Source organism: Kwoniella botswanensis, chromosome 2 (assembly GCF_036426115.1).
Source record: "Kwoniella botswanensis chromosome 2, complete sequence".
NCBI classification, from domain to species: Eukaryota; Fungi; Basidiomycota; class Tremellomycetes; order Tremellales; family Cryptococcaceae; genus Kwoniella; species Kwoniella botswanensis.
In genome coordinates this window covers 170,068-196,728 of record NC_088600.1, presented here as the reverse complement: position 1 = coordinate 196,728, position 26,661 = coordinate 170,068, and the positions used below count along the sequence as shown (strand labels likewise).

General features: G+C 45.3%; 7 protein-coding genes across 7 annotated transcripts; 4 read left to right on the top strand and 3 right to left on the bottom strand.

Moving 5' to 3' along the window:
* Positions 1 to 32: 32 nt before the first annotated feature.
* On the bottom strand, positions 33 to 2,479 carry L199_006955 (uncharacterized protein; the record flags this gene model as incomplete). The annotated part of the gene is made up of 16 exons (XM_064892652.1): positions 33 to 66; positions 151 to 219; positions 284 to 341; positions 410 to 462; positions 521 to 820; positions 883 to 933; positions 987 to 1,057; positions 1,128 to 1,138; positions 1,209 to 1,380; positions 1,442 to 1,478; positions 1,546 to 1,639; positions 1,715 to 1,824; positions 1,892 to 2,008; positions 2,100 to 2,270; positions 2,327 to 2,353; positions 2,418 to 2,479. The coding sequence occupies 16 exons, from the start codon at positions 2,477 to 2,479 to the stop codon at positions 33 to 35; spliced, it is 1,437 nt and encodes a 478-aa protein (XP_064748724.1).
* Positions 2,480 to 2,985: 506 nt separating this feature from the next.
* L199_006954 (NADPH-dependent diflavin oxidoreductase 1) lies at positions 2,986 to 5,537 on the top strand (the record flags this gene model as incomplete). Its single annotated transcript, XM_064892651.1, has 9 exons — positions 2,986 to 3,386; positions 3,471 to 3,869; positions 3,983 to 4,116; positions 4,205 to 4,380; positions 4,499 to 4,648; positions 4,705 to 4,813; positions 4,872 to 5,018; positions 5,093 to 5,303; positions 5,390 to 5,537. The coding sequence occupies 9 exons, from the start codon at positions 2,986 to 2,988 to the stop codon at positions 5,535 to 5,537; spliced, it is 1,875 nt and encodes a 624-aa protein (XP_064748723.1).
* A 638-nt stretch (positions 5,538 to 6,175) lies between these two features.
* On the top strand, positions 6,176 to 8,724 carry L199_006953 (uncharacterized protein; the record flags this gene model as incomplete). Its single annotated transcript, XM_064892650.1, has 3 exons — positions 6,176 to 7,121; positions 7,188 to 7,484; positions 7,553 to 8,724. 3 exons carry the CDS (start codon positions 6,176 to 6,178, stop codon positions 8,722 to 8,724), a joined length of 2,415 nt encoding a protein of 804 aa, XP_064748722.1.
* A 621-nt stretch (positions 8,725 to 9,345) lies between these two features.
* Positions 9,346 to 10,764, top strand: L199_006952 (uncharacterized protein; the record flags this gene model as incomplete). Its single annotated transcript, XM_064892649.1, has 1 exon — positions 9,346 to 10,764. The coding sequence occupies one exon, from the start codon at positions 9,346 to 9,348 to the stop codon at positions 10,762 to 10,764; it is 1,419 nt and encodes a 472-aa protein (XP_064748721.1).
* Positions 10,765 to 12,205: 1,441 nt separating this feature from the next.
* On the bottom strand, positions 12,206 to 13,073 carry L199_006951 (uncharacterized protein; the record flags this gene model as incomplete). The annotated part of the gene is made up of 3 exons (XM_064892648.1): positions 12,206 to 12,253; positions 12,333 to 12,548; positions 12,660 to 13,073. 3 exons carry the CDS (start codon positions 13,071 to 13,073, stop codon positions 12,206 to 12,208), a joined length of 678 nt encoding a protein of 225 aa, XP_064748720.1.
* A 585-nt stretch (positions 13,074 to 13,658) lies between these two features.
* Positions 13,659 to 20,658, bottom strand: L199_006950 (uncharacterized protein; the record flags this gene model as incomplete). The annotated part of the gene is made up of 8 exons (XM_064892647.1): positions 13,659 to 13,756; positions 13,840 to 14,183; positions 14,271 to 14,971; positions 15,061 to 17,498; positions 17,560 to 17,645; positions 17,699 to 18,948; positions 19,008 to 20,497; positions 20,571 to 20,658. 8 exons carry the CDS (start codon positions 20,656 to 20,658, stop codon positions 13,659 to 13,661), a joined length of 6,495 nt encoding a protein of 2,164 aa, XP_064748719.1.
* Positions 20,659 to 21,790: 1,132 nt separating this feature from the next.
* L199_006949 (uncharacterized protein) lies at positions 21,791 to 26,215 on the top strand (the record flags this gene model as incomplete). Its single annotated transcript, XM_064892646.1, has 1 exon — positions 21,791 to 26,215. The coding sequence occupies one exon, from the start codon at positions 21,791 to 21,793 to the stop codon at positions 26,213 to 26,215; it is 4,425 nt and encodes a 1,474-aa protein (XP_064748718.1).
* Positions 26,216 to 26,661: the final 446 nt, after the last annotated feature.

Sequence of the window (26,661 nt, the reverse complement as noted above, 5' to 3'; positions counted from 1 at the left end):
AATTGATGTTATGCCGCTTTTGTAATGTTCATTTATCGCCGTTTTGAGAACGATACCACGGCGTATCTGCGGGAAATGTAGAGACGCACACATGAGCTTATGAACTCCATGATCATCTTTGATACCATTACAAAGAAGAATTCAACTCACTTGCCAGATACTCTCCAATCAGGAGCTTCCTTGTTCAATCTCTCCTCGATTCCTTCTTCCAAGCCGACACTGATCGGATCACTCATCTTAGTATCTGTCGCGATAGATAAACATGGGGAAAAGTTACACTCACATCGTGTCAGCTTTGTTAGTCCTCAAACTCAATAAAGTGATCTTCCCTGCCAATGGACCTAAATAGTAGGGTATACATCAGCAAACCGTACAGATTGGATTGGAGAGTGTAGGGAAGGCTTCTTACCCAACGCGACTTCGAAAGGAGTAGTAGTAGGCCACCAAGCATCTCCTACCAATCTGTCATCGGAATATCAGCGTTCGGTTCGCTTCCGGTTTTGATGCAGACCACACTTACTTCCTGTAGTTCAGATCACCTTTGAAGATGACCAAATCGCTCTTTCTCAATTCCTGTAATGTCCCAGGAGCGATTTCCGGAAGATCTTGGAAGGAATATTGCGTTGTCCAGAATCTACCTAAGGGTGTGGCTTTGCCCAACTTGGTGTTCTCCGGTACGGATAACTTGAATCGACCAGAATTCAGATGTCTCTTCCACCTTGCTGCTAATCCTGACAAAGAGGCTAGATCATCGGGGCTGAGGGGAGTAGATGCGTGAGAGGCGAAGAATGATGTATCGAGCAGAGAGTCAATTGCCCAACTACAATTAGACATTTTATCAGTAAATGGACAATGCGGAAGGTAGGAGATGCTAGTACCTACGTGAAGTCGTACGGCAGTACGTCAGAAACAAACCAGGGGATCGCTTTCGGACTATGCGACGTCAGCTTCTCTTATCACCGAGCTAGGTGGTAGAGAAGGCTCACTGGAATATCACCTGATCAACAAAGGGTGTACAGGATACCAAAAAGTCCGCTAATATCAAGTCGGTATACAGCTGAATATCAACTCAATCACGTCAGTCACCCTCATTTGACTTGGAATGACTCATACTGGTATGGACTAACCTCAAAACCAGCTACGACAGGGAACATATGACAATCAGTATCGCTGTTTCTGCGACAGTCATCTATCAAATACGGGCTTACCGTTATCCAACACTATATCGACCCTGCCACCTTTCAGAGTTTTCAGATGATCCCAAGCTTTGCTCAGGTCATTTCTCAATATGAATTTGGCTTGTTCCTCTTGTGCGGCGGCTCCTACAGCTTGGAGTTTCTGGAGGTCCTCGTATTTGAGATCAATAAGGAGGGAAAGGTCCTACAGGTTGCAGTTCATCAGCGTGATTCTTCATACGATTGTTTTTGGAGAAGGTGCTAACAGTTGCATTGCCCCAGAGGTCCGCTTGAATCATCTCCCTATACATAGATAGACAATTCTCAGCTTATCCACGAACCCCTTTTGAGAGAGTTGGGGATAACTCACATGAAAGCGATCTCCAAGGCGGATCCGGGCTTTTCATAATCTTTGATCAATTCATCTTTCTCCTCTACAGCTTGGTTCATTGCTTTGGCGAGGTCTACACAAGATCAATCAATTAGGTAAACGATCACAGGCCTCAAAAAACATACAGCACAGGAAAGTTTGTACTCACGGACAATAGCAGTCGAACTCGATTTGTAAGTCTCGGCTTTCTGTTCAAAGAACGGATCATAGTCTCTCCAATGGACCGTAGAGGCAAAGTAACTTCTCAGTCTTCGATAACTATATGTGAAGCACATCAGTCGATGTTTGTTACCTGGTCAACAGAGTTGGTATGGTATAAACTTACACATAACATTCAGCGAACAGCCAATTCATCGTACTCCATCTCCTGTCATGATCTGGATAAGTCTTGAGCTCATCATTATAGCATTCTCTGTTGATATCACCATCGTTCTCTATCGGTCTATTCGAAGATACCAACACCATATCGTTCCGTCAGCGGGGACGTCGATACGATACGTTTGTTCAAGCTGAGGATGAGAGACTTTACTCACGTCAAAGCTGCATTATGTCCCATATCATATTTCATCTGACTTATCTGACTGATTATCCTTTTCCCTTCCTCCAACTTTTCTTCAGCTTCTTTGGAAATGTCGGATTGCATGGATATCTCATGGTTCACGTTGGACACCGCAGATACCACGTTGGTGAGTACCACTGGCCATCTGTGAATCATCATCGGTGTCAGCTCGGCATAGCAATAAGGTACGAGGGGACTTACCTCTTGACCAGAGTTGTATAAGCAAAACTACCAAGATCACATAACCCCAAATCAGTTGACCATTGTCAATGAAGAGCGGAGATGCGCTTACCTCTGCTTATCCTTGGGTGACACTCGGTCGTAAGGTAATTTGAACAGTTCCGGCGTAGGCATCTTGAGACGACTCTGATCAGTTGGACGTATGAGGGAGAAGTCAAAAGGTAATCTCTGCGTTAAAGTACACGACTTTTGTCTGTTCTGTCGAAATGAAATGAAATGAATTGAATTCACGTTGATGTCATGATTACCTCGCTATTCAGGGTAATCCCACCTATTCCTCATACCTCAGCACTCAGCACTCAGCCTCAACACCATGCCATGCATGCATCATGACTCTGCCCTCCCAACAGGGACCTGCTATCAATACTCATTGCGACATGCATACGCTTCGAAGAAGCAGTCAGATAAGCCTTGCAAGTCATGAGATTTTCGTCACAGTGTAACGTTTCTATTTCCGTTATTTCAGCACCGGGCGCAAGTGGAGGTCAGCTTCATCGAGTTTGCGTTCACTTGCAAGAAATCATCCCATCCATATATTTCATCGGTTTGTTTCTTCACCAACTGTCATCACCTCATAGAGCAGACTATCCCAGTCGTCCTACCCGCCAACCCCACCTCCCATGATTCCTCTGATACTCTACGCATCCGAAACAGGCAACGCCCAAGATGTAGCCGAGCGAGTTTCCCGATCGTTCAGAGCAGCAGGTCGGAAAATCACTGTCCAATCGATGGATACTTTCCCAATATCATCCCTCATACATGTCCCGCTCTTGATCCTTATCACTTCCACTCACGGACGTGGTGACCCTCCACCGGCGATGACGAGTTTGTGGAAGGCGCTACTGAGGTCGAATCTGCCTGAGGATATATTGGAAGATGTGCATTTTACGTTATTTGGCTTAGGGGATAGTTCGTATGAGAGGTTCTGTTATGCTGGAAAGATATTGGCTAGGAGGATGGAAGGGCTCGGAGCAAACAAATTGGCAGAGTATGGATGGGGTGATGAGAGGAGTCCAAATGGGTCAGTCTACTTCCATATCCTTTTATTTCATTCTGGGCAAGAATAATAGCTAACATGTGTGTTGGGGTTGATATGATTTTTCAGCATAGAAGACGCTCTCATACCTTGGCTAAAACAGACCCTAGATACTTTCTTATCTTACCTTCCTGTATCTCCTGACTACTCTCCGATATCGTCGACAGATCTACCGCTGCCCATATATTCATTGACGTCCATTGCAAGTTCGTCTAATTCGAAACGGAAACAGAAGGAAGATGGGTTGGATATACCTTTAGAAGGATTATCGATCTCATCATTACCCAACGGTCATACTGCTTCTGAAGCACCTACGAGAGTGGCAGATGTACTCCATCATGAGAGCAATGGAGTGATCAAGCCTGATGATTGGGTATGGGCGACTTTGAGGAAGAATAAAAGAGTCACCAAAGAGGATTGGTGGCAGGATGTGAGGGAGATCGAGTTGGAGTTTGAGGATGAGGATGTGTGAGTGACATACGAGTTCAGACTCATAAACATGACTCTAAGACTTTCAAATATCTTCCCTAATCTATCTCGCGTATGAACAATTTGGTCGACTGATCTGCTCTCAACTACAGGGAACCATATCTACCAGGATCGATATGTTCACTCCAACCTCAATCGGACCAAGCGGACGTTAATACATTTTTGGAAATAATGGATCTGGAATCTCAGGCGGATATACCGATGCAAGTGGAAGCACTTCTGGAAGGTGAGTACATACAATATATACATGACCTTTGTGAACGACACTCTGTAGATTGTTTGTGACTATTCTGACGTCATTTGATGGATCACAGAACAACCTTTACCTCAGCATCTCCCACCATCCGATAAACCAACCACTCTGCGTTCGTTATTGACAAATCATCTCGATCTCCGCTGCTCTCCCCGGAAAAGCTTCTTCGAGTGGTTACGGAGGTTGTCACCCGATGAGAGGGAACAGGAGAGGTTGGATGAGTTTATTGATGATCCTGTAAGTGGTGCTTCGACGAAACCATTTTTGCCGACTTATCCTTCACTATCAACGCAGCAGCGATGATTGTGCGCCCAGACTGACTTGCCGATTGCTCATTTACTGCACATATCAACAGGACGAAATACATACGTACGCGACTAGACCATCCCGAACTATCGTGGAGACCTTGGCGGATTTCAGAAATACCAAAATACCCCTTTCTCACATACTGGAGATCCTACCACCGCTCAGACGAAGACAATTTTCAATAGCTAGCTCTTGGGATGTATGTGTCTTTCTACATCTGAGCCGACATCAACGGCTGATAACCTCACCTAACAGGCACATCCTGGAAAAGTCCAATTGCTGGTCGCACTAGTGGAGTACAAGACCAATTTGAAAGTACCACGAAGGGGATTATGTTCGCAATGGCTTGATCAGTTGACTGTTGGTGAGTAAATCTCTCGTCCTGGTCACATTACATTTATCTGACATGTTATTTTGCGTAGGAATCAAATTACCGATACACATCTCACTTCCTACACTCTTCTTACCTCCTAATCCTGATACGCCCGTCATACTGGTAGGTCCAGGGACGGGAGTAGCTCCGATGAGGGCTTTTGTCGAGACTAGAGTCAAACAAGGTGCAATTGAGAGTGAGTCGATGTTCTTCCTAGCATTTGATATGGCAATTGAACGACTATTTATCTGAATGGTCACCTCACCTTAGATACTGCACTGTACTTCGGATGTCGATCTGAATACGCCGATTTCTACTTCTCGGATGAATGGAAGAAATACGGCGAGATGGGTGTGAACATCCAGATTGCTGCTAGTAGAGATCAGGAGGAGAAGGTTTATGTGCAGCATCTGATCAAGGAGAATAAAGAGGAAGTCCAAGAGTGGTTGGTCGATAAAAGTGGACACGTGTATATATCTGGGTGGGTCGCACGAACAGCAATGACCATAGGTTACCGTCAGAACGAGTATACTGATCGTCGACATCGTGTGTTGTATAAATGATTAGCTCATCCAATGCGATGCCCAGGGAAGTAAGAGAAGCGTTGGCATGGTGTATAAGTAAAGACGGTGCGGGTGATTTTACTGAAGAGGAAGCCAAGGAATATGTGGAGAGGATGTTTGAGGAGAAAAGAGGTGGTGAGGAGAGTTGGTGATTGTGGTGCATGAACCCCATGTGTCGAACAGATATTCATATGATTCTTGATGGTCAGTGTTGTATGCATTTACTCTATCAGCTGTTACGTCTGCGGCTGTCAATCCCATCATCACGTGTGACCTCGTCGATCATGTCGTCGCTTTTGTCATCGGGCCGAAAACAGAAATTAATGTCGAGTAGTAAAGTAGTCCAGTAGGAATGTCTTGTTTACACACACATCATCTCACGGCACATCATCTCTTCACTGGCCGCCATCATCACATCGATATCTTATTGACTTGGAGCAACTGAGACCAGACAACGTCATTGTGAGACCCTTCCAGGTGCCCCCTCTATGCCCCGCATTGTGCAGAAGAACAACACTTGGAACACCAAACGCTAAATACAAGACACGCGACTGGTCAATCTCAATTTCATCCTCATCACCCCTCATCAGCTCAATCAAGACAAGGACAAGATCCTCTGCGTATCTGAGTAGTTGTATCTATTGCATCGCCATTGATCAACACAGCCCAGCGGTGTACACGAATATAAACCAGAGCGAGTGAAAGACGACACACGTCAGCCCATCTGGTGAAGACTACATCGATGGCCCCCTCAGCCACACCATCATCGACCATATAGTACTCGGACAACATGTCAACCGCACAGATACCTACCACTGGTAACAGTGCCCAACCATTACCAGTCAAGCATCTACTACAAAACTACACCACCGCTCATCCTCTCCGTTCTCCATCACCACTCCCACCTTCGTCGAGGGTTGACCCATCGCTCACTCAGAGATTACCTCCTGCAACCTCTTCCAGCCCTTTACTATGGACATTACCGACATGGTGGTTATTCGTCCGGTTCATCTTGACCAAAGGATTACATGTCTACTTCAACCTTCTTAGTCATTTCTTATTCGGACCCAAAAGGAAATCATGGGGATACAGAATGACATTTATAACTTCTTTTATGCGAAACATTGCCGATCATTCTTCCCTTGCAGATATAGTCCTCATCAGACGATTCATCTCTTTACAATATCTCGTCCCACTTCCCGGGGACGCCGTCGTCACACCGATCACATTCAAAGTACCTTTGAGAAAAGGCGATGAGATTGCTAGAGGTTTTTTGAGGGAGTTTGATCTGAAGGAAGATGGACAGAGGGAATTATCGGGTGAATGGGTTGTGGGAACGGATGTATGGAAAACACTAAAAGCTCAGAGAAGACAGAGGAATAGAAGGAAAAACAGTAGTAATACTAGAAGGAATGGAAGATCAAGTCATTTATCAAATCAAATTATGATCAATGAAAAACTATCTTCTACCTCTTCCTCTATATCTTCTCCAACTCCTACTATCAGACCCTCTTCCACTACCACTGCTACCACCAGTCCACCGATATCTCCCATCAAGACCAATCGAAGTGATTCGACGAGTAGCTACAACACACCTACGACGGATTCTGATTCGGATAAAGTGGCTGAGAGGGTGATATACTATGTTCATGGTGGAGCATATTACGTGGGGAACGCTGCGACGCACAGGTTGATCACTATCGGTGTTAGTAAGAGCTGTAATGCTAGGGTATTTGGTGAGTCTACCCGAACCGACTATCTCTTCAGTCTTATCTGTGTGATTGATGTTCGTAATTTTACAGCAATCACATACCGCCTCGCACCCGAGCATGTCTTCCCTCTACCCCTACATGATGTGCTCCACGGCTACCTTCGTCTTCTCGCTCCTCCATTGTCGATACCACCCGAAAACATCATCATAGCTGGAGATTCGGCTGGAGGGGGCTTGTCGCTCGCTCTGTGCATGTACCTAAGAGACGAAGGGTACAAGCTTCCAGCCGGACTGGTCCTAATGAGTCCATGGGTGGATCTCACGATGAGTTGTGGGAGTTGGGATGAGAATGCTGCTACGGATGTGGTGCCTCGACCCGAGGCCGATGGTGGGTCAACGGCTTTCTTCTCGTGTGTCATTTCTGGGTCTAGAAGATTGAGATATGTGCTTGCGTAGACCACCTCAATCCCGTAGGGTGTTACCTCGGCCCGAAAGGAATATCTACCTACCTAACCCACCCATACGCTTCACCTCTCTTTGGCGATTTCCAAGGCTTACCACCTATGCTTATCCAATCTGGCGATTCCGAAGTCCTTCGAGACGAAATCACCCTCCTGGCACATAAAGCTACTTTGGCCGGGGTTAATGTCACTCATGAACTGTACGAAGATATGGTACATGTGTTCCAAATGTTTTCCTTCTTGCCCGCCACCACAGCAGCAATCAGCAACGTCGGTAAATGGGTGTGTCAGACTCTACCTGCGATAGAGGAACAGGAAGGAAGACACGAGAGTAAATTGGGTAAAGAAGTTTCGGATGAGATGGACTCTTCACCGAGAGTTGTAGCTAAAGGTGGCGAAGAACTCGATGTCGGTCTACCACCCAACCAAACCGAGGTACTGCAAAGTGAATTAGATGCTGTAGAAGATTATAATAGATTGAGCAGAGTAAAAACTCCAAAACAGAGTGCTCTTCGATTGGATGTTGGGGAATTCTCTTCGGGTGAGACCAATGGGCCTACAGTCGATATTGATTCGTTACCTTCACGACAAGGTGAACAAGGTGAATCGTCTAGAGAATCATCGGACTCTATCACCCCTACTCCCAACAATCGGACTCCCTTACCTTCCATGGATGATCCTTCTTCGTCCTCGTCTGCATTGGAATTAAGCGGTATACCTTTCCCTACATTCTCTGCACCTGCACCCCACACTTTACCTCGATTACGAAGATCAATCACCAATGTACCCATGCCTACTCCATCATCTATACCTCTGACTACGCCAACTACGTCAGATGAGAATAGAAGAAGACGTAGGAGGGGTATTACTTATTCTTCGTCTTTACATGTCTCCCCAGCGCATTCTACCGGCATACCTTCCAACCCCACTTCGCCTACACCATCCATAAGAAGGAAATTGAAAAGTACGATGGGATCGATGTCGATGTCCAACGGGTCCAATGGAGGAACACCCAGTACAAGAGCGAGAAGTAAATCCCATTCTGATATATTCCAACTTGTTGAGGGATATGTCGAACAGGGTGCGGCTAATACGACAACGGTGATTGATCCTGAAGGTGAGGTGATCAGTATGGGCGTGTTGGGCGAGGATGAGGATCCTTTTTAGAGTAGACGCTTGGTTGTGTATCACCTGATTCTACCATTTGTTTTATCGTTGCGGTGGTGAGGTGTGTTGGTTTTGCTTTTTGCTTTTTCTTTGAATAGGTTCAATCTGTTAAACGTGTATTACTCAATTTTACCCATCATGTACACCCTACTTTGTATCACTCGTTATCAATCCTTCTATTCAGAGAATGTCGAACGTCAACCATTTTACGCAATTGTCATGCATAGCATAGCATAGTATAGTATAGTATAGTATCGTTGGAGAAAGTCTCGACTCGGTGCTGAAATGCCCATCAAGGGGATTCCAAAGGTAAATTCACTATTATGTACGGTATCTCGTTTCGTTGCCTGCTTCACTGGTCTTTGTTTTTGTTTGAGCGGTACAAAGGATGTTTCCTGGCCTTCCCACTACTTTCTCCTTATCCTTCGTAATAGGTTTTGCAGCCCTGAAACCGAAGAGAAGACAGTCATTCCTGATAAATATATGAAAATACTGTACTCGAGTACTGTGGACTTTCCTGTTCTGACGCTAGTGGGAAACAATTGTCTCAAGTTTATCATATCATACTGTTTACCTACGGGCCTACGGGAAGATCACTTTGCTTACTGAAGACAGGAAGGGATGTTCGTAGAAGAACTATCATCGCGATACACCGATCCAACACTCACAGTATCTTTCTGGTGTTCGGAGGAAGGACACCCTCAACCGGATAAATCTTCCGCAGAGGGGTTCTCAGTCCATTACCCATCATATCAATCGATCGTGACTGTCGGTCGTCCAAGGGAAGTAACTCGCCGCACACATGAAACTTTGATTCAGCTTAAGAAGATAGCGTCGGATTTTCAAAAGAGGATTGATGATACCTCACAGGGTCCCAATAGACTAAAGCAGCCATGGTATATTCCCATCTCAAAGTTGAACATCGATTCGACAGTTGAAGAATACAAGAATGCCACAAGTGAAGGGATGCGAGAATTTTACATGTTTCTCAAACAAACACATGATGAGGTAACTGATAAATATGGAGAAGAAACTTTCTTAGGGCTACTGGACGAAAGGGGACATCATGAGTTTTGGAGAAGGGGCAAGCATCGATTACCCAAATTTGAAAGAAGTGCTCATTATCAATCTTTATCTCAGTTCTGCCAAGCTGTCCATGAGCTCAAAGCCAAAACCCAAAAGCAAGTCGAAGAGGAAGAAGGAAGAACGGGAGCGATAAATCATGAAAGACAGCCATCTGATCAAGATCGATCGTGTTTATCTAGATTTCTTAATCGAATAAAGTTAAATTCCTGGTCCTACTTCCGCTCAGAAGAGGACGAGATCTTGCAGGGACCACCTTCCCTTGTGATTATTTCGTACGTGACGGATGGTAGTACGCCCGGACCTAAAGCCAGGAAAGGTCAGAGAACGCGGCTAGCAAAAGGTGCAAAGGGATCAATCACAGTTTGTCGTACTGATCCAAAGTCTTTCCCTGCAGATAACGATACCAATACTAACTCTGGATGTGTTCAAGATAATGACAAAGACCAACTTGATCTATTCATGAATGAACTCAAAACAACTTTGAATGAATGGAAAACATATGGATCAGAGAAAATTGCGATTGATTCTCGATATGGCTCGTCATATTTCCTCGATATGAATGAACAATGGGAAGGCAGATTGAATCTCATCTCCCGAGGAGCAATAGTCAAAGCAAGAAGGTCGTTTCCTGAATCCCAAAAAGACATATCGATCGTATCGATGAGTGGAACCGAATTGAGGTCGATCGTTCCTGATACTGCTAGAAGATTGGGAGTAATCAACTGGGCAGAATATTTCAATGAGTTGACCAATAATAATATACCGACTGATCAGCTAGCCCCATTGCCTCATGCGAGGGAAAGTCAAGTACCGAAGATGGACGAAGATACGTTTGAATGTTTGAGGTCACTGAGTAAGGAACCAAGTGATAAGACTGGGAGTCGAACACGAAGCTTTACTGTGGATTATAAGCAGAGAACAATCCCAACCAAGGTGGCGGACGGGGACGATTGATCGACCGAGCAAAGCATACTCGCACGAATAGATAGTAAAGTCCATTATTCTCACCTAAAATCTTGATGTGGATTCATTTCTGCTGTACAGAGCACTGTAGCGAAGAAAGATGAAAGGTTTCCTCCCCTGATACCCTTCCCTTCATTGGCCTCAATGACTGTCATTGCCACTTTGACCCCAATGACGGAGATGTGTTACGTTTCTTTACTATACATACTGTGACCTACTTTATTCCGACACAGGTGGTCTCCCAACCATTCCCACTCCAATGCTATTTTGATGTACTATATCAAGCTTGTGCGGATCACGGACTGCAGGTGCTCTTGACATAAGTTCGAATCCTAGGGCACACCCATAGAGGAGAAGTGGGTACTGTAGCTCGGGTCTAGACTGTCCTATGGCTCAACAGAAAGACTGAGCTAAACCATCTTCTTTCAATAGCAATCGAAGAAAGGGAGGCCGAATTTTGGTCTAGTGTGTCAAGAAGTGTACGTCGCCCTGTACGTTGAGATGATTCTGGCCTCTCACCCTGTACTGCTCCTTGTCACTATAGATTTCACAAGCATACTGTAGACAGTCATAGTGGGCGCTGTCAGTTACTTCCTTCTGCTCTTTTGTACATGTGGCACCTCGCGGTGGAAAAGGACGTTGCCGCGTGCTGTTCACAGGACGAAGTTTGCTCGATAATGGTCGTCCTCGTATCCACGGATAACCGCCCTCACCGATGACCTTCCTGTTCGACGAGTCTGAGCTGACCCGGGATGGTATAAATCAATATGAAGCGGAAAGGAAGGAACTCGAGCTTTCAGGGTTTGAGAGGATGAGGGACGGGGAGGACAAGCTCGTATTGACAATGAAGGATACAGTATAGGGAGGACAAGCTCGTATCGACAATGAAGGATATAAGGGATCCGATGAGCAAGAATAGCCAGACCTTTGACGTGAATGTACTGCCAAGTCGTCTTTATCTCAAGGAGGACGAAGGGCTCTCAAATCTGATGGATCCTCAGTACATTCACTGGAATACTTTCCCTTCACACTTGAGGAAACATTTCGAGTACTGTGTTTTCCAATAAATCAGCACCGTACAATGAGCAAAGCAGTTAGAACATTCTAAGCTGATCCGTCAAAATCAAGAATACGCCTCTCAAAAATCCGATTTCATCGGTCGATGGTGGGCTCAAGTTGACCCCCGTCGTAGACCTACCAGTGTCGACGAGCAATCTTCAGGAGACGTGTGAAGCGAAGGTCGTGGGTTTGATATACAGCTCAGTCCCCAAAGGTGCCACATCCAATGAAAAATTGATGATTTAGTGGTGGACTACATGCTGGGCGGGCATGAGATGGTATATAGCAGTATCTAGTCATTGAAGTGGTATATGAAATATGGGAATCATTGATCAATGTGAATCTAACGGTCGAAAGGATAGTGCTCCTTTCCTCAGCTAATCCTGCTAGATAGGAGTTCTATCGCATTGTTTGTTCCGTTCTGATAATCAGCGATAAGTCAGCGACTGCACTCGTTGTGCCAATCACCGATGATGTAAGATGTTTATATTCCTACTCACTTGTTGATCATATATGGATTGATTCCAAGTAGGTACGGGTAATCCCTTACAGTCTTCGTGGATACACTCACCTTCAGGGCAGTAGAACGCCGCTTTCCCCTTTAAGTCTTCCCATGAGGTATACCCATGTGGCCTGACAATGATCGAAGCTGACAAGTCAAGTTGTTGATCGAATAATGTCCCGTTGGCAGCCCTTTTATGGACGGAATCATAGCACTACAGTATAGTATAAGCCCACGTCCATGATCACACCCTTCCAGCTTGTGATCGTCCACCAAATTAGGTAAGGTGTGATACGAGTTGGCGGGTATATTTAGCAACACTCACAGTCATATTGTACAGGATATCTTCATTTCCCAGAGGGTTTATTGGCTGACCCCCTTGACTCAAAGGTTTGGATTGCATCGTACCAGTATTTCTGTAGATATACCAAAACACCTTTCGTCTATTCCATCCATCTGAATCGGTCTTGGTGGTCGTATTGCTCCCATCATCCTGTAGAGTATTTTCCAACTGGGATCTTGTGAATGTTTCCTGGACGTAAAAAGGTCCCCATCCTCCTTCAGGTAGACTCGGTCGATTGACTATCCTCGTGTAAGCAGGTAACCACACTTGCGACTGAATTGAGTTGTCGACATCGACGTCGTCTCGTCCTTCCAGGATTGGTGAAGCGGAAGTAGAAGTGATATCAAGAGCTAGAGTAGCTACTAGACTGATGATCTGAAATGAGCAGGCAAACATCTTAGTGTACTGTACTTTAATGTCAGAGCGATATTACTATAAAAAGAGAGGAAGATTCAGTAGAAGTTCCCCAGATTGATTGTATATCAAACGAAGATGCTGTATATAGTTTACACTATACTTGGTGTACTTGAACTTAGGTTGAATACTATTTACTTGAAGGCGATGTATAGATATAGCTTCGAAATACAGAACTGTGGTCTCGAATCTGTGTCCCTCTTATACCTCTCTCAGCCACTGGCATTTTAACTTCCTCTTTTCTGGAATCGATCTTGTCCTTTGTAGGCATCATTATAGCAGATTATGAAAAGGAACCCAGCCATCCTTTCATATCAAACCAAATTGTTAGGGCGTCAAGCTGAACCATCAATGGACAGCTTGTTTCGTCCCCTGCTACATATGGAAAATATCATTTTCCCTTATGTGGAAAAGATCGGAGAATTCGATGTCAAGGAATATGCAATGCAATATCGATCAATGGAGAATATGCATATTGTAACAGATACACTATTTAGGCTCTTCCCGGAAATTCCCCTCTATTTTAATGTAAACTTTCAATAATTACGTCTAATCTCACTCGCAATTTTAATCTTGATCCATCTCCTCATCTGAATCTTCCTCCTCTGACGAGTCCTCACCTTCTGCCACTTTGAGAGTCTCCAAATCGAAATCTTGATCTGCGCCTATGTATTCACAAAAATCAAACACCATTGATGATCAGCATATTTCCTACCAAAGAAAGAGAAACAAGAGTATAGAAACATACCACTATAAGAATCACAGATCAAATACAATTTCAGATCCCATTCACCCTGGCCCAGCGTAAACTCCAATTTCGTATTGAGTTTACTCTTCACCGTTACTTTCTTGATCGCATAAAGTTGTTTCGTCTTGTCATCACCAAGTACGATCCACCACGAGACCATCTTCTTATGTGGGAACAACGGCGCATCGGCAATTTGTCCACTTTCATCTTCATCTTCGTCCGCTTCTCTATCTAACGTCACGTTAAGTACGATCGAATCGCTCGAAGTGAGTGAATCGGAATCTTCAACAGAGTATGATACTTCGATGTTAGGGTATGAGTTGACGAATTTGGCTACTCTTGCGCTATTGAATCGAAAAGGAGACATTAGCAATAATCCCCACTTAAGATCGGTTTCAGAAGATACGCCGGGAAAGGGAAGGTCCACTCACAGTTGCCTGTCGTTCATTCTCAACAGGTCATTCCTCTCATCATCCTCCAGTTCCATAATATCGTATACCGAGTCTAAACCTTTTTGCTTGAATCTTGTCAAAACATCTTGATCGAAGTATGGGACTTGTTTCAGAGGTGAATCCCTATCCCAGATAGCTTGAACACACATTTGGGACAGGTCCATCGCACCGAGGCAGTTCAGGTAACTCTTCGAAGACATCACATCTACACATGCACTCAATAATCCAGTTACTTTACCTAGGATCGTAGCTTGATCAATGACCAAATCAGGTGGTAAGGTCATCCGACTGAAATGAGCTTGAAGTAAGAGGTAGGTTTTGAAGTATGGCGAGTTGTAATCTGCCTTGGCGACTTTGACTGGTACCCTATCGTATATCCTCTGGAGTAAGACATCTTCATGATGCCTAATCGGGATACTCTCGAATTCATGAGCGGAAGAAACGATCTCCAACAATCCCTTGAGTTTGGTAGTTTCCTTGATGGATGCGGAGAAGGTTTCGACAGTGACGTAAGAGATGTAGTAGAACGATGCGATCATACCCAAATTGTTGGGTAGGGTGTCCATCTCATCTTGGATGATGATACAGTCGGAAGCGACCAGGTCGTTGAGGGTGGTTTCCACCAATTCGGACAAGTAGTCTGCAACGTGAGTTGGGGTTGTACCTTGGAGATTGTAGAACTGAAGAAGACAAACACATCAGCATATATCCAGAATATACTACCGTTTCGAGCAGTGGACAATCAGTCGGGCCAGCGCAGGTCACTCACCCCAGGATTCTGCATCAACCTCCTATAGAACCAAGTCCAAGTACACCAATCGACCGCATCCTGCTTATTCTCAATTGTCTTGGCGACGATCTCAGCATTGAAGTGATCGTGGAGATAGCTGGGAAGGGAAGATTCGACGGGCAGAGCTTCTTCTAAGAATTTCTTGAAGAAATCTTTTCGAGTCTGCTGCATCATCAAGATACATTTCGATGAACTGTCGATAGAAGGTCTACATGCTCGACCGAGCATTTGGAGAACATCGGCAATGGCGTAATCGACATATCGATGTTCTTGTCCGTCAAACGATTGAACTCCCATGACGATAACCATATAGGATGTAACTGGTAATGACCATGCGGTATCTTTCGAAGCGACCAGAACCTTGATAGCACCTTCCTCAAACAACGCCGTAACGATCCTCTTATCAATCTTACTCAACGCCTCGTGATAATATCCTATACCATATTTCAGCGTTTCCGCCAGATCCTTATCATCTAGTCGTTCCAAGTGAGGCTCCAGATCACTCTGTTCAACATTGAGGAACCTAGTCTCATCTTCGTCGGCCAGACAGTACGTCATGATATCGTTCGCAGTCAGTTTACATTGTTTTCTGGATGAGACAAAGCATATCGTGGGCTTGTTCTTGGAGTGTTCCACCATGGCCAGGTAAGCAGGTTTGGCCATGGCAAGCATTAATGATGGGAAATGAGGTACGTTGAATGACTGGATATGTACTTCCAAAGGTAACGGTCGGGCCGAAGGAGAAAAGTTAAATATCGTTTGGGAACTAGCTCCGATCCAATCTCCCAGATCCCTTGCATTCGATAGGGAAACACTACAAGCGACGATTCGAGTGGGTATGCCGGTTTGTTGTGAAACATATCGAGTTCGAGAAACAATCACTTCATAGGTCGATCCAACATCACCACCAATCAATTGAAGTTCATCGGCAATGAGTAATCCAATATTCTGCACATCCTTCCGAGTCTTCCATCGTCGAGATAACAAATCCCATTGGGATGGGGTACAGACTACTATGTCTGCCTTTCGCAATAAAGCCAGATCAGCGGTCGATTCTCCAGTCAAGGCTACGACTTCTTTCTCCAACGCTGAGAACTTCTCGGACCATTCTGCAACCCGCATATCCACCATCTCCTGATACGGCTCAATACACACTGCTCTAGGTGGATCACGCTTAGTCCACAATCGAAGTAAAGCGAATTCCGCACAGATAGTTTTACCTGACCCCGTTGGTGCACCAATGAAGACGTTATCATCAGTGGTGAACAAAGCTTGGAATACCTGGGTTTGGATCTTGTTGAAGTGATCGAAAGAGTATAAGCTTTCAAAGGCTTTGTTGTGTAATGCGGAAACGGGAAGAGGTTGGAGGTCGAGAAGAGCGGTATGAGCGGGGAAAGGTTCAGGTCGAATTAGATGCTGGAAGGAGATGGGAAGTCGAGTTTCCGATTGAAGCCATCTATCAGAAATGACCGAGAGATAATAGTTGGGTGGGACTGGTTCAGAGATCGGTACGGTGATCGTAACGTAATGTTCATCTTGAGCGAATCTTTCTCTAAGAACAAATTGATCATGGAACAAGATCCGTTCACCATCGACATCTTCCACTATGATCCAGAACGCTTGGGTTGATCCATGGATATCATGATCCCATACGAAATCAGGTGTGATAGTGACATTGATCTTGAGCAGCGATCGAGTCAAAGGTAACACATGAGCTTGAAGATCCAATCGAGGGAATTTGTGAACAAGAGATTCGATCAATTGACCTGATTTAGGTAAACCTAAAAGTTCACCTAATTCAGCAGCGTCAAGATCGAAATATCTATGCCAAGGGAATTCCTTTCGTTCAGCTTTAGTGATGATCTCCTGTCGGATTCGAGGGAATTGTCGGAGCGGTGACATGGATTTCCACATTCTTCGTTCCACCATCTTACATAGATCTAGAGCAGCTCGCATAGGCGCTGACCAACCTTTCTTAAGACAAATTTCGAACATTGCTCGAATGATACGTCCAGCAGATTGTTGGATGAACACCATATCAGTGACAATATCGAATCCGCCCAATTTGAGCTGAGAGATGTAAGCTTGTAAGAGGACATTGATCTTGGCTACTGGTTCATCGACACCTTCTTTGACGGGAATAGGAACACGTTCGATGAGTTTGGCAAGTTCAAGTTTCTCTTCTTGTCGTACGGGGATAAGCTTGAACTCGTTGGATAAGGCAAATACTCGGAACAAGTCGATGGCCGTGAGATTAGGTTTGAGGTGTTTGTTGTAAACCGACATCGATGTGTACGCGACATAGTAGTGAGAGGCGATTCGACCAAGATCTGTGCTGTGGAAAACACCGGTGGTTCTGTCGTATTTAATCAAACCACCCTTTTCGAGAAGTACAGCAGCGGAGTGGATCAAGTCGGCTGTCACGACAAGTCAGCTGATGAAAAGCTGATGGGATCAGGTTCCAGAAGATCTGCTCACCTCGTTTCTGTACCAACGCGGCATCGCCTTCCATGTAATCTGCTCCGACATTGTAAAGAGCGGGGGAACCCAGCATTCGGACGTATCTGGGCGAAACAATTAGCTTTAGTTGCCAACAAGTAGTAACAGTTCAGCTCACAGATATGTGTAACCCAACCACTGAACACCTTCATCTCTATTTCTGACGGTACCCAATACAATCTCCGCATTGAGGTTATCGACCATCTTCGCTACGAACTGACTTTCAATCGGTAATTGCTGATTCATCAAACTCGTGTAATATTGCAATTCACCGTGGTTCGTGATGATGATACCTTCACCGAAAGTATCGAACTGAGGTCTACCGGCTCTTCCAAGCATTTGGAGAACATCCTGAGGAGACAATTCACACCATTTACCTTTTTCTGGATTATATATCTGAGTTCCTTTGATGATGACCGTATGAGCAGGCAAGTTGACACCCCAAGCTAACGTAGCGGTACAGCACAATACTTGAATATGTCCAGCAGCGAATAGTTCTTCTACTACCAATCTATCTTCTCTTGACATACCCGCATGATGTATACCGAATCCGAAAGGTAATAGTTCCTTCAGATCGGGATTCTTACACTGGGCAGCTTCAGCCAATAAAACTTCTCTGGATGATCCCTCGGGATTGATGAATTGAGTGAGAGTTTCTTTCTCCATGGCCGCTTCTTTGAGGAATTTGGCAGTTTTGGCAGTTTCTTTTCTTGAATGGACGAAGACTAAAGTTTGGGATTTACCAGCGTAGTTGAGACATTTCTCATAACAGACTTCGTTCATCACTTGGAATCTCTTGATGGCTTTCTTCTCCGTCACACCGATGAATTGCTGTTTCAATCCTACAGGTCTATAGGCGGCATCGAAAAAGAATAATCCTTTTTTGGGATCAACTCGAAGGAAGGCAGCAACATCTTTGTAGTTCGGTAAAGTGGCTGATAGACCGACTACTCGAACATCATCATGCGTCTGATCCATCTTCCTGATCGTACGCGATAAGATCGATTCCAGAACTGGTCCACGATCATCGTGAAGTAAATGGATCTCATCAACGATGATAAGTCGGACAAGGTTGGTATAAGATGTATCAGTCGATTTACGAGTGATGACATCCCATTTCTCGGGAGTAGTGACGATGATTTGAGTTTCTGATATTTGTTGTTTGGTCAATTGACTATCACCAGTCAGCTCAGCCACCCGGATATCAAGCGCTGAGAATCGTTTGTTGAACGCTGAGACTTGCTCTTGCACCAAGGCTTTCATGGGGGAAACGTAGATGATCTTGAACGAATCTCGGTCGATGTAACCAGTCTCAGGGTCTCGGAATTGTTCAATACATCGTAGCATGGTGAGAGCAGCACAGTTGGTCTATTCAACAGTATCAGTCCAACTCTAACAGGCATGAGAAGAAGATCCGCATGACTCACCTTACCAGCACCAGTAGGCGCACAAATCAACATCGGTTCATTGGTACCGAAAGCTATAGGGAATACTTTACTCTGAATAGTGTTGAGTCGAGTGGTGTTCACGCTGGCCCACACAGGATGAGTCCAATGAGGCATTTTATCGATCGAAACCAATTCTCCTTCCTGTATCTCCCTCTTCTTAGGTTCTGGTACGTGAATCTCCTCATATCCCTTCATCTGTCTCTTGAATGATCCTTCGGGAAGCTTGACCTTCTTTCTAGACATGAGATGAGCACCTTCTGTGAAGATGAGCGAGTCGATATCGATCACACGTCGAGGTTGAGCTACAGAGCCGGGAGCAAGAGTAGCTTTCGTAGGTACACTGGGAACTTGTTCTAAGACTCCGGTTGCTGTTTCAGCTTTCTTGCCACCTCTCAATTCTCTCAAAATATATCCTACACCCTTTTCACGCATGGCGACTTCGACGTCATGTTTCTCATCATCACTACTTCTAGCAAGTTTTGTACACCATACTATGACTTCCCGGTTTTTGGTGAGGGTAGCGACCAAATCGAAATTTTCATAACCAAACATTTCAGCGAGGGAGTTTTCGAGATCACGAAGTTCCATTTCCGATCCAAGGTATTCTAAAGCTTTCGAAGTGAAATCGGATGATTGGACAGGATCGGGATAAGAGGTCGAGATGAGACGTTGTAGCCAGAAAGCATCCACTTCGTGAGGTGAGACCTTGTCCGATTTCGATTTAGCTGCCTTTGTCTCTTTCCCTAAAACCAGAGCATCATCTTCATCCATCGGTTCACCACCTTCTTCATCATCCGATCCCTCCTCTTCATCCTCCTCGTCATCTTCATCTTCATCTTCCGAATCACGTCCTTTCACTTCGAATCCTTCATCCTCATCATCTTCGTCGTCATCTTCGAACAAAACTGCTACACCTTCTTGGTCGACCGCTTGTTGTCTATCATCAGTCTGTTGTCCACCTTCTTCCTCTTCACCGTAATCCGTTACTTTCTTACTGAGATTCACCAATTGACTCCATGTATTCTCAGATAATTGTCCCAAGACAGATTCGACTTCTTTCTTCTTATCAAATTCTTTCAGATCTTCATCCTTGAGATTTTCCAGTACCGTATCGGCAGCCGACCTAACGACTTCTTGAGTCTGATCACCTAAGATCTGATGTGTTAAACCCAACAGTAATTCGTATACTTCTCGAGTCTCGGCCGTACGAGGTTTATACCTCAATCCTTCCATCTGAGCTACACTTTCTAGTACGTCCGCCGCACCGAATCGAGCAGTTGACTTCTCCTGTGCACGACGTATGGATTTTTCAACTTCCTCTGCGGAAGTTAACTTCGATTTGGCCTTTTTCTTCTCCAGGTCTTTCGGTGCTTCCCTCACTACTCTCGATCCCATCTCCTTGGGATTGATTCGTCCAACGAGTGACTCGGCGACACCAGTGGGTTCATCAGATCGAAGTACAGATCGATCTATCGACAGACAGGAACATCAGCGATGAAATGTCAAACTTCACCTCGCCACCTCCGGAAACAAGGTACTCACCCTGATTCACCACCAGGCTACTCATGTTACCATAGTTGAACTCTGACAGATCCCTCCCACCGGCTGCACCTCTCTTATTTCCTGACATGATGGCTGATTGACGATTTTACGAGAAAAGAAGAAAGAAAAGAAAAGAAGAGATAATGGAGAATAATCGAAGAATCCGAACCGGAAAGAAGACTGTTCAAATATGAGGGGTATATGTTTTCACACCTTCTCCTTCTTCTTCTGCAAGTCTACTATCGGACTGAGCACCTTGAGACGAGGAACGTGAAGGAGTAAGAGAAGTACGATGTGTGTTTTGGTGGAGATGGTATGGAGTATACAGTAGGACGATGAAGATGTCCTCTCGTTGATGTTCGCGTTGTGCCAGTGGGATTTTCAGATTCGACGGATGAGTGTGTGGCACTTTTGAGTTTGCCCAATCGGGTAATTATGTGAGTAGTATGCTATCTGGGATATTTGCCACTTGATAGTGAAATTTTCAGAATTCCACGAATTTTCAAGGGAAATCGAGTGAAAACCAGGGACAAAGCGAGAGGGTAAGTGGTAGGGTCAAAAACTGAATAAACTGAATAAACTGGGAAAATTCACTCTGTGTGTATATGTGTGTTTTTCCATCCTCCCTACACTCTACTCGTTCACTTTTACTCAATCTCACTATCACTGTATCACTCTCACTCTCATTACCACTACCACTGTCATATATCTCATCGTTCACCACCCAAATAGACATCGTCATCCATGTCGTGTCAGCTGGGGAGAAAGGAGTGAACCCACCACAGCAAAAGAGATCATCTTATAATCAAAACATACCCGCCGCTGGGTCGTATTGGACAATCGACAAGGACAGAAGATTATCCCCTCCTTCAACGCGTAAGACTGGGATAAGAAATCATCCATAAACTGAAATTACTCCCATAGTGAGTTTCCATCTATAGAAGCCGCTGTTGGATTATATCCAGCGCTACGCTTACTTTTCACGAACTATCATCACCATCAGACCAACCGACGCAGACTATACCCACCTACCCCTTTGGATACCCTTTGTTCTTTCACTCTGAGCTTTGTGAGTCCGCTTTCTCCCATGACCCTCGTTCACTTCTCGCCGCTATCTACAAATGTGCATCCTCCAATACTTGGCAACTAACAGATATGCCCTCATCATTAATAGACTGCTCGAGTGAACGCGTCGTTTCAGATATTCACATCTCTTCAGTATGAATGCTTCCGCCGAAGCAGGACCATCGCGACCTTCGCCTCCTCGTATCCCTCCACCAGCTTTCGACGCTGCTTCCACAGATATAGTGATGGAAGATGTATCGAAACCAATATCAACACCAGTACCAGGAGGGGAACCAGATGATGCTGTAGCGTTGTTATTAAACATATCTTCAGCCATGGAGGTACCACCAAAACCAGAATCATTAGAGGTGGTCATGGAGGACCAATCGGATTTGGTGGAAGTGGAGAAACCTGCACCGCCGGATGTCAATTCGTACCCCTATACACCGCCTGAAGATAAAGATACGAATGATCGACCGACCGCTCCTCCTCCCTCAGCATCCATATCGAACCTACTCACATCCTCCAATGACAACTCATCTCCTTCCGCATCTGCACACCCTCCCACACCGACACGCACAAGCCCAGATCCACCTGTGAAGACAAAGGGAAAACGTAAGCGAAATACTACCTCGGGATCTTCACGTCGTACATCATCTTCGGACCACCCTGCACACTGGTTAGGAGAGGAAAACACCATAATTAGATGTATTTGTGGATTTACAGAGGATGATGGGTTCACTATTCAGTGTGAGAATTGCGGAGCGTGGGAACATGGGATCTGTTTTGGGTATATGGACGCGGCATCAGCTCCAGAACAGTATTTCTGTGAGTTGTGCGAACCTAGACCGTACGATGCGGCTGGTGCGAGGCAATTACAGATGCTCGTGCAGAATCAGCAGCGTCAGGATAGGATAGCAGCCCCACCACAGGGAGAGGTGTCACAAGTGGAGAAGGAGAAGGAAAAACCTAGAAGTAAAGGTGGTAAGACCAAGAGGGCGAGGACGGAAAGTGTACTGGATGGTGAACTGGATAAGGATAAAGAATCAGGTAAAGAACATAGCCCAGGTGTGATGGGCCCACCAGCATCTAAACCGAAACGTAGACAACCTGGTCCAAAACCCCGTGCAAAGCAGAATACCCTCGAATCATCTTCAACACCCGGTCCTTCCTCTTCTTCTTTCAAAGAACAACAACCGATACTGGAAGAACCAGAAGATGATTATTTCCGTATAGAACCTTGGGCGTTGGAGTATACACCGATAAAAGAGAATATCGTCAGAGGTGTACTCGCCAGACAGATAATGAGGAATGTCTACAAAGAATGGGTAGATGCGGAAGAAGAAATGGTAGCGGCGAAAAGTAGAGCTGTACATAACCCATCTGGATTACCTTCACCTACCGAAACTGGTATACTACGTCTCTCGCCTGATAATCTATTCCCTTCTCCTGATTTCCACATACTCGCTCCTCCAGTCCCACCAATCTTTCTCTCTGGTCCGGATCTCGAATCACTCGCTTCATCAACATCAATCCAAATAGTTGAAGATGCACCTTCTTTCCTTCCTCTCACGTATGCCGAAAATATTTCTAAACATGGTATATACACCCGTCCGACGATATATAGTGTATATGCGGAAGAACCAATTAATTTAGGATCTTTCATCGGGGAATATAAAGGTGAAATAATCGATTGTGAGAGTTATCGAAAAGATCCAATCAACCAATATTCCTCTCTTGGCCTACCAAAACCTCATGTTCGAAGTATAGGTCCACCTATCAACCTGATGATCGATGCTAGAGGTTATGGTAATGATTTCAGATTCGTTAGAAGTGGTTGCCATCCGAATGTAGTACTTCGACCTTTGCTGTGGAGAAGTACCGAAAGTGAATCACTCAAACTGAAATTCGGTCTCTTCGCCTCCAAGGATATAGGAAAGAAGGATGAACTGGTGTTAGGTTGGGAATGGGATGATCAGCATGTCGTACATTCCCTTAGATCCATCGTTCACGCAGCTATGCTCAATGACGGTTCGCTGGCTTCACCGGGATTTTCAGCATCACCAAAAATCATCAGCTCGCTCTCGCACAAGATCGACTCCGTCCTCACTCACATCTTCGGTACCTTCACTGCGTGCGCTTGTGTTGTCCCTGGAACATGTGCATTAGCTCAGATGGGTCAACTTGTCGAACCTAAGATGATGCAAGATGGTCTATCTCACGCCAACGAAAGAAAGAAATTTCGAGTAGATCTAGGTGAATTAGTCGGAGCGGTCCGGGGTTGGAGAAGAAGAGAATTGGAGAATGCAGAGATGAGGAAATGGAGGATGAATGAGGGTCAAGCGTTCGATCTAGGTCTTACCAGGATGAGCTCACGGACTTCTGAAGCTCAATCTCAGTCTTTGAGATCGGAGGAACAGAGTTCTGATCGTGTGGATGAGTCTATGGAGCAGGATATCGAAGGTGAGAAAATTGCAGAAGAGGAGGACGATCACGATGGAGATGTTAGTGTTCAAGGACCAGAAACGGCGCAGAATGTCCAGGAGGATACAGTGATGGAAGAGGAGTCGACACTCATCGAGAAACCCCAACCAGAACCTGAAGCAGCTCCCGAAGTCATACGAGAATCCGTTTCTGTTCCTGCGCCTGCGCTTTTAGCTTCTACCATCATCTCACCTGTCAAATCTCCTCTCACTGAAACGCAAATCAACATTCAACCTGTTCATCCCATTTCTGCTCCTGCGCCTCAAAAACAAATGTCTTCTCCCGCTCCACCCAGAACACCCAAAGTTGAACGACAAGATTCTTCATCATCCCTTTCCTCTGCAATCTCATCCATCAAGCCTTCTTTGGCCGACGATATGGACTCTGGATCCGAATCCGACTCTACGGCAGCTACTGTACCCAAAACTCAATCGTCAGATTCGGATGCAGATTCAGATATCATGACGGAAGATGAGGAGGAAATGGGATCACGTCTCCCGGTGGTTAGACCTAATCACGAATCGGAAGAGGAAGAGATCGATTTTCGATCTCCGCCTGCTAAACCGAAATCTGCCGGTAATGCTCGAAAAGTTCGTCGGGTACTCTCGCCCATCATCGAAGCTTCTAAGCATCTCAATGGTCACGTCGATGTAGATCATGATATGTCGGACGAGGAACGAGAGGTACATATCAACAAACCTAAGAAGATCAAGTTGAAAATTCCGGATAGTAGCCCAAAGTTAACGTTGAGCGATACTAAGAAAACATCCATCTCGCCTGGAAAGCATGTAGGCAAGAGCAAAAGAGGTAGGCCAAAGAGAATTGTCTCTTCCTCAGCGTCGGAAAATGAAGATGACGAGCAGGAGACGACAGTACGTGGGGATGCGCCTGTAAAGAAGAGGAAGAAATCGAAAGATATACGATCGTCGCCAAAGTCCGCTAAATCCGTCAAGCTGGAGAAGTTGGAGAATGTCTCAACTTCCAGTGGTCCAATTCAAAAGGGAGAAGAGCCAAGAGCTGTCGTACCTGACCAGGTCATCGCTCCTTTATCTAGCGCTATGGAGATAGACGAAGCTGCTATACCTGATCTCGAGATCGTACCTCCCGTCGAATCTCAACCTGTCCCTGAAAATGTCGTCGAGGAAGAGGCTCGTGTTCCAACTCCACAGCCTAAAGAACCTACACCTCCTCCGCCTGAACCGCCAAAGAAAGTCTCGCTTTCAGACTATCTTAAGTCGCACAAGTTCCGAAAAGAGTCCCAAACTCCCGTCAGCGAATTCCCCCCACCAGCTCCAGCACCACCAAAAGTTGATGATGTAGTGACGCCTGAGGTGGGGAAGAACGGAGGGGCAACGTTTGATGATATACCTGGATTCGGAAATATCCCTAGTACGACTACTACCACGACGGTGTCTCCGGTGAAAGCTGAACCTCCCGAAACGCCTACGATGGGAGGAAAGTTGAACCTTTCAGAATACCTACCTTCCAACAAACCTGGTACACCTCTCGATACACCCCGAGCTTCGAGTTACGTACCTAGGAATGTCAGTGGCGGATCAACAGATTACTTCCCTTCTCAACCCCAACCTGCTACTCCATCTACTGCTCCCACCGCTGCGGCGACGACTACTCCATCGTTCGTACCAAGAGTCAATTCAAGTTATGTTCCTCGACAAGCCTCGCTCACAATGGAAAATGCAAATGGACCTTTGACTCCGGGCGGTTTGACAGGTATCAGTACCAACAGCTACATACCTCGTCCAAATACTTCTGAAGAATCGGTCAATCTGGGATCAAGTAATTCACCTAATAATCAAACCGTCGAGATGCCACCTCCTTTATCAATGAGGGAAATCCCTCCTCACACACCAACATCGAACAGTAAATTACCTCCTACAGGTCCGAAGGTACCTCCCACGGGACCAAGGGGATTGGGTACACCGGGTGGTCTTGGATTGGGCAATTCGCCAGTATCTGGAGGATTTAGGGGTGGTGCACCTGGAGGTTCAGGTGAGAGAGGCGGTGGAAGAGGTTATCCTAGGGGATTGTGGAGGGGAAGAGGTACAGGTTTCAGAGGTGGTTGGAGAGGTAATTAGTCGATAAAATTTGAAAGAGGAGGAAGAAGTCGGTGACATCATCTATATATACTATCTATTCTTTGATGTTTACTGTATTCGGTTATTTGGTTTTTGATTTTATCTTTAGTATCCAGTGATACGACAACTCACCACTTTTATAACGTTATAGCTCTTGTACAGTAGAGTGAAAATTCTTTTCTCAGGGAAACGAGAAGCAGTTAACAGTGACATGTATTTCCATGTATCATGTATCGTAGTACGAAACGCCAAAGCGATAGGTCATAGTGTGATGGAAAGCAAAGAACGAGCAACATATTCTTCGGTTTGCACCTTCAGAGTGTATGTATGTATTAGATGAGATAACGGATCGTGTGCATTCGTGTTTGACAGTCAGAACGATATAACCTAGCCTATGTAAAGACATGACATGCAAACAAGAACATAGCAAAAAAGTACTGTACTGA